This window comes from Pelobates fuscus, chromosome 3 (genome assembly GCF_036172605.1).
Source record: "Pelobates fuscus isolate aPelFus1 chromosome 3, aPelFus1.pri, whole genome shotgun sequence".
Classification (NCBI taxonomy): Eukaryota; Metazoa; Chordata; class Amphibia; order Anura; family Pelobatidae; genus Pelobates; species Pelobates fuscus.
In genome coordinates, this window is record NC_086319.1 from 360,250,824 (window position 1) to 360,264,042 (window position 13,219).

The following is a 13,219-nucleotide window of genomic DNA, read 5'->3' on the forward strand; positions in this document are numbered from 1 at the left end:
CTCCAATTTCCTCCAAATTACAGTTCAGTCTGAAAGTAACCTAGTAAACACTCTAAACAACAGTGGTTTAACCAAGTATTGACAGAGGAGGGTGCTCTCTTACTCAAGCAATGACTGTTTGCTTTTTAAAATAGTTTTTGTCACAATAAACAATATTTTGTGTTTTAAAGTGTTACATGAGTTATGTAAAATAAGTAAACGTACAACGTGGGCAAATAATAATCAATGGCACTGCAATTTTGCTGTAGTAGGTAAATTGTGATACTTATTAAATAACACAGGGCAGATGGTTTACTAATTTAATAAAGTATCACACCATCTGCATAATACTTTATTAAAGTGTCACAAGCACCATGGCTTTCTTCAGTGCCCCCTTTACATCTTTATTCCTCAAACTATAAATGATAGGGTTTAGCATTGGAACTACCACTGCATAGAACACAGACACTACCCAATCCCCATTCACAGAAAAAGAAGTTGGTGAACGCAAATATGCAAAAAGAGCAGGACAGTAGAATAAAGAAACACAAGTTAGATGAGAGGCACATGTGGAAAACGTCTTATGTCTACCAGTAGTAGAGTGGATCTTAAACAAGGCCAATAGAATACAAGTGTATGATATCAGAATACATAACAGAGATCCAACTTCAATAGAACCAGCTGAAGTAAACAAAAAAATGTCATTAAAAAATGTGTCCTGACAAGATAATTTTAAGATGGGTACAATATCGCAATAAAAGTGATTGACATGACTTGAACAAAACAACGGTATCCTAAATGTGCAGTAAGTATGCATCAGTGAATTTATAAATCCTGCACTGTATACTGTGCAAACAAACTGAAGACATCTTTTATTGTTAATAAGTATTGGATAATTCAATGGATGGCATATTGCTGCATATCTGTCATAAGCCATGACCGCGAGTAGCATTGCTTCCGACGTAGCCAGACCAATGAAGAAAAACATCTGTACTGCGCAACCAATGATGGATATTGTTTTATCGGCAGAAATTATATTAGCCAAACTGTTGGGTGTAACTGTTGTTGAATAGAATATATCTACAAGGGATAAATTAATGAGAAAAAAATACATTGGTGTGTGCAGATGAGGTGTAATTCTAATTAATGTAATTATAGTGATATTACCCATCAATGTTATAGTATACACTAACAAACATAGCAGAAATAGGGGTAACTGAAGTTTTGGGTTTGAAGTGATTCCAGAAAGTATGAACCTAGTCACATAGCTTTTATTACTCTGCTCCAGTTGTTGAATGACTTCCTTTATAAAAGAGAAATAAGAAAAAAATTAAAAGATAATACACATATAAAGGTATAGCTCCTCCAAAAAATACTAAAAGTGTAAAAAGATGTGGTATTTTTTACCTTCATAGAATCCATTCCAATTCCTAATGGAAGAAATCCTGATAAATGTAATTGAGAGTGTCCATCGTTCTTTTCTTTCACAATATTTTCAGAATAAGTGCTAGTTAAAAAACAATTACAAAAAACAAAACCATTATTAAGTACGGACTTTGCTTGTACTTTCTTGAGAACAAAAAAAAATTAAGAGGTTGATTCAATGTGCTAGATTTGGTAAATATAACATATTCAAGTTGGTAAAATAGTTGCATTTCAAATGTTTTGGAATTATTTTAGATATTTAGCAAATTTAGTTTTAAAGGAACACTAAAGCATCAGAAATAGAAACCTGTATTCCTATCGCTTTAGTGTCCCTATCGCTAGTTATATAGGTCCCCCTCCCCATCCCCCTCCTTGTGAGCAAACAAAGTAATAAAATAAAGATTTTTACTTACCCTATCTTTCAACCTCCCTTGATGCCATAACTCCTCCATGATGGTCCAATCCAATGCTCCTTGTAGAGAAGAACTGTGGATCTGATGCACAGGAACAAAAGCAATCAGTGCTTTTCTATGGGGCTTCCACATAACATGACCAAGCTAACTTAGTCAATGGCACCGAAGTGTCTCTAGTGGCTGTCAGTTTGAGTTCCTAAAAACTGCAATGTTTTACACTGCAGGGTTAAAATAAAAGGACCACTGCACCCATACCACTTCATTGATCCTTTAATCATGCTTAATCAATTATCCCTAAGTGATATCAACATTTATATAGCTAACCACATGTTTTAATCACAAGTGTCATGTTTTAGAGGCTGCCTACATTTCAAAACCTATATATATATATATAGAATGATTATATAACTGTTGGTATTTATTACAATTTATGATGCCCATTCCTGGACATTTTAACAATCACAAAATTCTATTCTGTGGAATAGAATTTTTCTCTCTTTTCAGAATACATTTGAATATCTTTAAGCAATCTAAAGTCTACTGTGCATACCCAGGGTTATTCACTCAAGTTAAAAAATGTAAAGTGAATTCAAAATCAATTTCAGATTTAAGGACACCATAGCCAAATTGGGAAAAATCAGATAAGCAGTTTAACTTTTTCCATACCATCCATCCGATTCTTTTAACAGGTATCAAAATGTTCTAAAAATGGAGTTAATCCAGCACTCTTTGACAATAAATGCTATCCAGATTGGATGATAATAACATTGATAATGCATAAATGTTAATTCAGCCTTATCAATGTGGCCAAGGACCTATCCCAAATAGTAGATATAACTCTAGCTAAATTACATAGTCCCCCATCTAACAATTTGGGTATTAGGGATGGGTGGATGTTTTAAACACATGTGCTTTGTCAATATATCATCCCTAAATCTATGTGTCCCTTAACCATTACTCAATTCATGTTTATCCATGTATAACCACCAATTCTAACATTATGGATTCCTTAAAACAAATTTGAATGCATAATACACATAGCAGAAATTCACATAAGATGTATCTATGTATCTGACACAAAATCACTGTGTAATGCATTGTATCATTGCCACTATCTCCTGCTAAGATTAATCAGAGGGTGAAGTATGCATGCTAAGGGTGAGCCTATTTAAACTGCAAATTTTGGTTGCTCTGGTCACAGACTGCACCGTGTGTTTCTGTGAATTACCAACAAGTGTGGTAATCTGCGACTGATCAGTAGGGAGTGGGACCATTTTGACATTATTGATGGCCTGCCAGTAAAAAATAGCGTAAGTTGGAAACCAGTTGGTAAATAATACTAACTACAGGCTATAGTAACAGCTTGTGGTTGGAAAAAAAACCCTCAATATTTTTACAACTTGCAACTTTGTTAGCACAATTTTAAGTAGATACCACAATCCACTGCCCAATTCATGTACCACTTAATTTAACTCATCACTAAATTTAACTCAGATACACAGCATATGTAGAGTTATACTGTTGTGGAATTAACTCTTCTCCTTCTATAACATTTTTCAATCCAACAGACAGTGAAGAAAAATTGATAATGATATGTTGATAACTTTATAGCTTAGCTCCTCTCTATTGTAGTTGCCCAATTATTTTAACTTTCCTATGTCATCTGCACCGTGTCTCCTAAACAGAGCCAATCTGATAGTGTGGAAATAATTAAATCTGTGCACATACCCCCCCCCCCCCCCAAAACATAATATATAATTCATCTTTCTGGATCAGTTGTATGTATTCATGCGGACATACCGGAGAAGAGTTGCCAACAGTCTTGTGCTCAGCCGTTTGTGCTGTTGCACTTTATACACTAAATTTCTTTTTATTCCATCTTCCTGTAAAAATGTTTAGCAAGAGATTGCTAAATTTTACAGTTTGCTTTTTGCATGATCTGTTTGTTTGTTTGTTTTTTCAATAAATTGTGATCTGTGTAAATTAACAATTATATTTTACATTCTAAGCCCAAATTGCCACATCAATAAACTTCTCCTACAGTTATTTTCATACTTGGTTGTTTTTGTCTAAAATGTGCCAATTTTACACAATTAAATTAATAACACAGAATGGCTGTAACACATGGGGAGACATGGGGCAGAGTGTGGTAAAATACAACATAATTAACAATTGTAATTTAAATTTAACTGTAACATATTTTGATTGGTTGATATTAACAAATATCAACAAACATGAACATAAGTGTGATTTGACATAAATATAAAACAAATGTACCTGGAATAAAGCAAACACCAATAAAAATGATTTTCTTGTGTTTCAATGATGTTTTGGCTCAGAAAAGATCTGGTTGAATAAGGTATGGTCTGAAGTGTCACAGTTTATATTATATTGCTCTGAGGGAAATATTTATTTAAAAAATCCTATGAGGTTATATTAATTTACTCCATTGGGATTACTATGATTTTGTTATCTCAGTTCCAGTAACAAATGTTAAACTTGATGGATGAAGACACAATTATCTATGGATTTAGTCACATTTTTTTATGAATATAGTCACAGTTACATAAAGTATATTTTCACTTAATGTGACTAATGTGTGGGGTCTCCCCAGTTAAATTGTCAAACCATTCTTAAGATATTCTTAAGATATCTTGTGTATATATATATATATATATATATATATATATATATATATAATTAAGCAGGATGTGCCCCCCCAAAAAAGTAAAGTCTATATTTGAAAATATATTTCAAAAATAGGAATACATGATCAGCACCATCTCAGCAGCATTGCTCTTGGGGCCACCACCCATGGCAATGATTTATCTGGGTCAGTGCTGGGGCGCTTAAAGAGCACGACCGGGCCCCAGTGATGACGTCAGAGCACCCGCTGGCACTGGATCGAAGCCGCGCGGGAAGAGAGAGCGCCGGGGAGGGGAGGATGGAGTCAGAGTGGGAGCTCTAACTCCCATCAGCCGAAGGCAGCCACTGAACCCAAGGGAAGGTCACCCTCCTGCACCTAAAGGTATGAAACTGTAGGGTGACTAAAATTGTTACCAGTCTGTGTGTGTGAATGTATGTGTGTGTGAATGTCTGTATTTGTGTGTATATGTCTGTATCTGTGTGTCTGTATGTGTGTGTGAATGTCTGTATTGGTGTGTCTGTATGTGTGTGTGTGTGTGTGTGTGTGTGTAAATGTCTGTATATGTGTGTATGTGTGTGAATGTCTGTATCTGTGTGTGTGTGTGAGAGAGAATGCCTGTCTGTATCTTTGTGTGTAAATGTGTGTGTGTGTGTGTGTGTGTGTGTCTGTATGTGTGTGTGGCAGAATGTGTGCATATGTGTGTGAATGTCTGTATCTGTGTGTGTCTGCATGTATGTCTGTATGTGTATCTTTGTCTGTATCTGTCTGTATGTGTATCTGTTTGTATGTATGGGTATCTGTATGTCTATCTGTTTGCATGTGTGTCAGTGTGTGCCCCTATGTATCTCTATGTGTGTCACAGTTTATATCTGTATGCGTGTTATTCTGTGTAGCTGAATGTTTGTCATTAAGTGTGTCTGTCTATCTGCATTTGTGTCTCTATGTGTGTCTGTGTATCCGCATGTGTATCCGCATGTGTGTCTGTATGTGTATCTGTTTGTCTGTATGTGTATCTGTTTTTCTGCACATGTGTCTGTATGTGTATCTGTTTGTCTGCATGTGTGTCAGTGTGTGCCCCTATGTATCTGTATGTGTGTCACTGTATCTGTATGTGTGTCATTCTTTGTATGTGTATCTGCATGTGCCGATGTGTGTATCTGTCTGAATGTGTGTCTGTGAATCTATATGTGTGTCAGTGTTTGTATCTGTAGAAGTGTCATTCTGTGTATCTGAATGTGTGTCATTCTGTGTGGATGAGTATTATCATATGTGTCCGTGGATGTATCTATATGTGTTATATTATACAAATGGAGGGGCAGGGCCCCTGGGCAATTTTGCACCGGGGCCCTGAAGTTTCTAGTTACACCTCTGACACAGACTGCTGAATACATATAGAGACTGCTAAATACACAGACTGCTGAAAACACACAGATTATGAACACACACACACACACACACAGACCCCCCCCCCCCCCCCCCCCCAAAACATAATATATAATTCATCTTTCTGGATCAGTTGTATGTATTCATGCGGACATACCGGAGAAGAGTTGCCAACAGTCTTGTGCTCAGCCGTTTGTGCTGTTGCACTTTATACACTAAATTTCTTTTTATTCCATCTTCCTGTAAAAATGTTTAGCAAGAGATTGCTAAATTTTACAGTTTGCTTTTTGCATGATCTGTTTGTTTGTTTGTTTTTTCAATAAATTGTGATCTGTGTAAATTAACAATTATATTTTACATTCTAAGCCCAAATTGCCACATCAATAAACTTCTCCTACAGTTATTTTCATACTTGGTTGTTTTTGTCTAAAATGTGCCAATTTTACACAATTAAATTAATAACACAGAATGGCTGTAACACATGGGGAGACATGGGGCAGAGTGTGGTAAAATACAACATAATTAACAATTGTAATTTAAATTTAACTGTAACATATTTTGATTGGTTGATATTAACAAATATCAACAAACATGAACATAAGTGTGATTTGACATAAATATAAAACAAATGTACCTGGAATAAAGCAAACACCAATAAAAATGATTTTCTTGTGTTTCAATGATGTTTTGGCTCAGAAAAGATCTGGTTGAATAAGGTATGGTCTGAAGTGTCACAGTTTATATTATATTGCTCTGAGGGAAATATTTATTTAAAAAATCCTATGAGGTTATATTAATTTACTCCATTGGGATTACTATGATTTTGTTATCTCAGTTCCAGTAACAAATGTTAAACTTGATGGATGAAGACACAATTATCTATGGATTTAGTCACATTTTTTTATGAATATAGTCACAGTTACATAAAGTATATTTTCACTTAATGTGACTAATGTGTGGGGTCTCCCCAGTTAAATTGTCAAACCATTCTTAAGATATTCTTAAGATATCTTGTGTATATATATATATATATATATATATATATATATATAATTAAGCAGGATGTGCCCCCCCAAAAAAGTAAAGTCTATATTTGAAAATATATTTCAAAAATAGGAATACATGATCAGCACCATCTCAGCAGCATTGCTCTTGGGGCCACCACCCATGGCAATGATTTATCTGGGTCAGTGCTGGGGCGCTTAAAGAGCACGACCGGGCCCCAGTGATGACGTCAGAGCACCCGCTGGCACTGGATCGAAGCCGCGCGGGAAGAGAGAGCGCCGGGGAGGGGAGGATGGAGTCAGAGTGGGAGCTCTAACTCCCATCAGCCGAAGGCAGCCACTGAACCCAAGGGAAGGTCACCCTCCTGCACCTAAAGGTATGAAACTGTAGGGTGACTAAAATTGTTACCAGTCTGTGTGTGTGAATGTATGTGTGTGTGAATGTCTGTATTTGTGTGTATATGTCTGTATCTGTGTGTCTGTATGTGTGTGTGAATGTCTGTATTGGTGTGTCTGTATGTGTGTGTGTGTGTGTGTGTGTGTGTGTGTAAATGTCTGTATATGTGTGTATGTGTGTGAATGTCTGTATCTGTGTGTGTGTGTGAGAGAGAATGCCTGTCTGTATCTTTGTGTGTAAATGTGTGTGTGTGTGTGTGTGTGTGTGTCTGTATGTGTGTGTGGCAGAATGTGTGCATATGTGTGTGAATGTCTGTATCTGTGTGTGTCTGCATGTATGTCTGTATGTGTATCTTTGTCTGTATCTGTCTGTATGTGTATCTGTTTGTATGTATGGGTATCTGTATGTCTATCTGTTTGCATGTGTGTCAGTGTGTGCCCCTATGTATCTCTATGTGTGTCACAGTTTATATCTGTATGCGTGTTATTCTGTGTAGCTGAATGTTTGTCATTAAGTGTGTCTGTCTATCTGCATTTGTGTCTCTATGTGTGTCTGTGTATCCGCATGTGTATCCGCATGTGTGTCTGTATGTGTATCTGTTTGTCTGTATGTGTATCTGTTTTTCTGCACATGTGTCTGTATGTGTATCTGTTTGTCTGCATGTGTGTCAGTGTGTGCCCCTATGTATCTGTATGTGTGTCACTGTATCTGTATGTGTGTCATTCTTTGTATGTGTATCTGCATGTGCCGATGTGTGTATCTGTCTGAATGTGTGTCTGTGAATCTATATGTGTGTCAGTGTTTGTATCTGTAGAAGTGTCATTCTGTGTATCTGAATGTGTGTCATTCTGTGTGGATGAGTATTATCATATGTGTCCGTGGATGTATCTATATGTGTTATATTATACAAATGGAGGGGCAGGGCCCCTGGGCAATTTTGCACCGGGGCCCTGAAGTTTCTAGTTACACCTCTGACACAGACTGCTGAATACATATAGAGACTGCTAAATACACAGACTGCTGAAAACACACAGATTATGAACACACACACACACACACACAGACCCCCCCCCCCCAAAACATAATATATAATTCATCTTTCTGGATCAGTTGTATGTATTCATGCGGACATACTGGTGAGCTGTGTGTGTGAGGATGCAGTGTTTGTGAGGGGTGCAGTTTGTGCACGTGAGGAGTGTAATGTGCGTGTTTGGGGTTCAGTGTGTGTGAGGGGTACATTGTGTGTGTGTCAGGGATACAGTGGGTGGTCCGTGGTAGTAAGGCAAGTCTAGTCTGCAGCTCTTTTGGCTGCAGACTGCTTTTACATTTCACGCAAGCAATGCGCTGGGTCGGAGCATTGCCATGGTAACGTGTGGCAACACTCCGACCTGCCTGCTGGGTCCTACCTCCCTCCAACCCTCACCCCAACAAAGTGTGAGTGGGCTGGTGAGAGAGATCATTGATCTCCCCACTGGTTCGATAAAGGCACACAGTAAGTGTACAGGGTCAGCAGAGGAGATGAAAGCTAATAAAGATAATAGATTGAAGAGCAGTTAGTTGTCTGCCAGCTTCTGTGTCAGGCTCAGTGGATACTGTGCCCATTTGCCCAGTGCCACCACTCATATCTGGTGTCACAATAGCTTAAGCTTGACATTTAAAAAGAAAAAAAGTTTTTCACTGTAATAGATTGAAGAGCATTTAGTCGTCTGCCAGCTTCTGTGTCAGGCTCAGTGGATACTGTGCCCATTTGCCCAGTGCCACGACTCATATCTGGTGTCACAATAGCTTAAGCTTGACATTTAAAAAAAAAAAAATGTTTTCACTGTAATAGATTGAAGAGCATTTAGTTGTCTGCGAGCTTCTGTGTCAGGCTCAGTGGATACTGTGCCCATTTGCCCAGTGCTACCACTCATATCTGGTGTCACAATAGCTTAAGCTTGACATTTAAAAAGAAAAAAATGTTTTTCACTGAAATAGATTGAAGAGCATTTAGTTGTCTGCCAGCTTCTGTGTCAGGCTCAGTGGATACTGTGCCCATTCGCCCAGTGCCACCACTCATACCTGGTGTCACAATAGCTTAAGCTTGACATTTAAAAAGAAAAAAAAATGTTTTCACTGTAATACATGGAATAGCAGTTAGTTGTAAGCAAACGTCTGTGTGTCAGGCCTTCGGCGTGTACTCAACCCACCCTCAGCAAGTGTACTTTGACACTCATATCTGGTGTCTCTATAGCGTGCTTTTACAAAGAAAAAAAGTTTTTCACTTAGCTAATAGCAGTCAGTGTCCTTAAAGCGGGTGTCAGGCCTACAGCGTGTGCTCTGCAGACCTCTGCCAGTGCACATTGCCACTCATATCTGGTGTCACAATAGCGTGCATTTAAAACCAAAAAACTTTTTTCACTGTTATAGATTGAATAGCTGTTAGTTGTCTTCAAGCGGGTGTCAGGCCTACAGCGTGTACTCTGCCAGCCTCTGCCAGTGCACATTGACACTCATATCTGGTGTCACAATAGCGTGCATTTAAAACCCAAAAACTTTTTTTACTGTTATACATTGAATAGCAGTTAGTTTTCTGCAAGCGTCAGAAAGTCACCCCCTTGCCCGGCGTCTGACACCTGGCTTGTCTGAACTATTAGCCCGCCAGCTTTTACCATACAAGCTGGTGGAGTCTGAGGCGTTCAAAAAAATTGTAGCTATTGGGACACCGCAGTGGAAGGTACCCGGCCAAAATTTCTTTGCACAAAAGGCAATCCCCAACCTGTACTCGACTGTGCAAAAGGAAGTAATGGCATGTCTGGCACACAGTGTTTGGGCAATGGTCCATCTGACCACTGATACCTGGTCTGCAAAGCATGGTATGGGCAGGTATATCACCTACACTGCGCATTGGGTAAACCTGCTGATGGCTGCCAAGCATGGAATGCGTGGCTCTGCAGAGGAGTTGGTGACACCGCCATGACTTGCAGGCAGGCCTGCTGCCACCTCCTCTACTCCTCCTACTCCATCCTCTTCCATAACCTCCTCGACTGAGTCCTCTTCTGCTGCTGCGTCTTGCTCCACATCAACGGCACCCCCCTAGCTCCCCAGGTTCTATTCCACATCCCTATTCTGCTCTGTTTCAGTGTGTATCATGGTTTCTGAGCACAGGTGTCAATCCATACCTGCCAAGAGACCCTATGCAGGGGGAACAGTCTCTATTCTGCTCTGTGTCAGTGTGTATCATGGTCTCTGAGGACAGGTGTCAATCCATACCTGCCAAGTGACCCTATGTAGGGGGAACAGTCCCTATTCTGCTCTGTGTCAGTGTGTATCAGGGATCCTTAGCATAGGTGTCAATCCACATCTGCCAAGTGACCCTTTGTAGGAGGAACAGTCCCTATTCTGCTCTGTGTCAGTGTGTATCAGGGATCCTTAGGATTAGTGTCAATCCATATCTGCCAAGTGACCCTATGTAGGGGTAACAGTCTCTATTCTGCTCTGTTTCAGTGTGTATCATGGTCTCTGAGCACAGGTGTCAATCCATACCTGCCAAGTGACCCTATGTAGGGGGAACAGTCTCTATTCTGCTCTGTGTCAGTGTGTATCATGGTCTCTGAGGACAGGTGTCAATCCATACCTGCCAAGTGACCCTATGTAGGGGGAACAGTCCCTATTCTGCTCTGTGTCAGTGTGTATCAGGGATCCTTAGTATAGGTGTCAATCCATATCTGCCAAGTGACTCTTTGTAGGAGGAACAGTCCCTATTCTGCTCTGTGTCAGTGTGTATCAGGGATCCTTAGGATAGGTGTCAATCCATACCTGCCAAGTGACCCTATGTAGGGGGAACAGTCTCTATTCTGCTCTGTGTCAGTGTGTATCAGGGATCCTTAGGATAGGTGTCAATCCATATCTGCCAAGTGACCCTATGTAGGGGGAACAGTCTCTATTCTGCTCTGTGTCAGTGTGTATCATGGTCTCTGAGGACAGGTGTCAATCCATACCTGCCAAGTGATCCTATGTAGGGGGAACAGTCCCTATTCTGCTCTGTGTCAGTGTGTATCAGGGATCCTTAGGATAGGTGTCAATCCATATCTGCCAAGTGACCCTATGAAGAAGGAACAGTCCCTATTCTGCTCTGTGTCAGTGTGTATCAGGGATCCTTAGGATAGGTGTCGATCCATATCTGCCAAGTGACCCTATGTAGGGGTAACAGTCTCTATTCTGCTCTGTGTCAGTGTGTATCAGGGATCCTTAGGATAGGTGTCAATCCATATCTGCCAAGTGACCCTATGTAGGGGTAACAGTCTCTATTCTGCTCTGTGTCAGTGTGTATCCTGGTCTCTGAGGACAGGTTTCAATCCATACCTGCCAAGTGACCCTATGTAGGGGGAACAGTCTCTATTCTGCTCTGTGTCAGTGTGTATCAGGGATCCTTAGGATATGTGTCAATCCATATCTGCCAAGTGACCCTATGTAGTGGGAACAGTCTCTATTCTGCTCTGTGTCAGTGTGTATCACGGTCTCTGAGGACAGGTGTCAATCCATACCTGCCAAGTGACCCTATTTAGGGGGAACAGTCTTTATTCTGCTCTGTGTCAGTGTGTATCAGGTATCCTTAGGATAGGTGTCAATCCATATCTGCCAAGTGACCCTATGTAAGGGGAACAGTCTCTATTCTGCTCTGTGTCAGTGTGTATCAGGGATCCTTAGGATAGGTGTCAATCCATATCTGCCAAGTGACCCTATGTAGGGGGAACAGTCCCTATTCTGCTTTGTGTCAGTGTGTATCAGGGATCCTTAGGATAGGTGTCAATCCATATCTGCCAAGTGACCCTATGTAGGGGTAACAGTCTCTATTCTGCTCTGTGTCAGTGTGTATCATGGTCTCTAAAGATAGGTGTCAATCCATGCCTGCCAAGTGACCCTATGTAGAGGGAACAGTCCCTATTCTGCTCTGTGTGAGGAGGAGGAACGGGAAATGAGTAGCTCGGCATCCAACCTTGTGCAAATGGGGTCTTTCATGCTGTCGTGCCTGTTGAGGGACCCTTGTATAAAAAGGCTGAAGGAGAACGACCTGTACTAGGTGTCCACGCTACTAGACCCCCGGTATAAGCAGACAGTTGCGGAAATGTTACCGAATTACAAGTCGGAAAGGATGCAGCATTTGCAACATAAATTAAAAAGTATGCTTTACACAGCGTATAAGGGTGATGTCACAGCACAACGGGAATCTAACAGGGGAAGAGGTGAAAGTCATCCTCCTCCTCCCATGACCACGCCATATCTGCCAACTGACCCTATGTAGGGGGAACAGTCTCTCTTCTTCTCTGTGTCAGTTTGTATCAGTGATCCTTAGGATAGGTGTCAATCCATATCTGCCAAGTGACCCTATGTAGGGGGAACAGTCCCTATTCTGCTCTGTGTCAGTGTGTATCAGGGATCCTTAGGATAGGTGTCAATCCATATCTGCCAAGTGACCCTATGTAGGGGGAACAGTCCCTATTCTGCTCTGTGTCAGTGTGTATCAGGGATCCTTAGGATAGGTGTCAATCCATATCTGCCAAGTGACCCTATGTAGGAGGAACAGTCTCTATTCTGCTCTGTGTCAGTGTGTATCAGGGATCCTTAGGATAGGTGTCAATCCATATCTGCCAAGTGACCCTATGTAGGAGGAACAGTCCCTATTCTGCTCTGTGTGAGGAGGAGGAACGGGAAATAATTAGCTTGGCATCCAACCTTGTGCAAATGGGGTCTTTCATGCTGTCGTGCCTGTTGAGGGACCCTCGTATAAAAAGGCTGAAGGAGAACGACCTGTACTGGGTGTCCACGCTACTAGACCCCCGATATAAGCAGACAGTGGTGGAAATGTTACCGAAATTACAAGTCAGAAAGGATGCAGCATTTGCAAAATAAATTAAAAAGTATGCTTTACACAGCATATAAGGGTAATGTCACAGCACAACGGGAATCTAACAGGGGAAGAGGTGAAAAT

At 40.3% G+C, this 13,219-nt stretch overlaps 1 protein-coding gene across 1 annotated transcript in view; it reads right to left on the reverse strand.

Annotated features, from left to right (window-relative positions):
- LOC134601845 (olfactory receptor 5AP2-like) overlaps nt 1-13,219 on the reverse strand; it is a 34,365-nt gene that overhangs the window by 17,337 nt on the left and 3,809 nt on the right. Inside the window, exons 3-5 of the mRNA XM_063446346.1 lie at nt 3,618-3,700; nt 1,387-1,486; nt 353-1,282 (exon numbers count right to left, since the gene is read on the reverse strand). Of these exons, the coding sequence (XP_063302416.1) occupies nt 353-1,282; nt 1,387-1,486; nt 3,618-3,700 (1,113 nt within the window). The remainder of the gene's footprint in view (nt 1-352; nt 1,283-1,386; nt 1,487-3,617; nt 3,701-13,219) is intronic.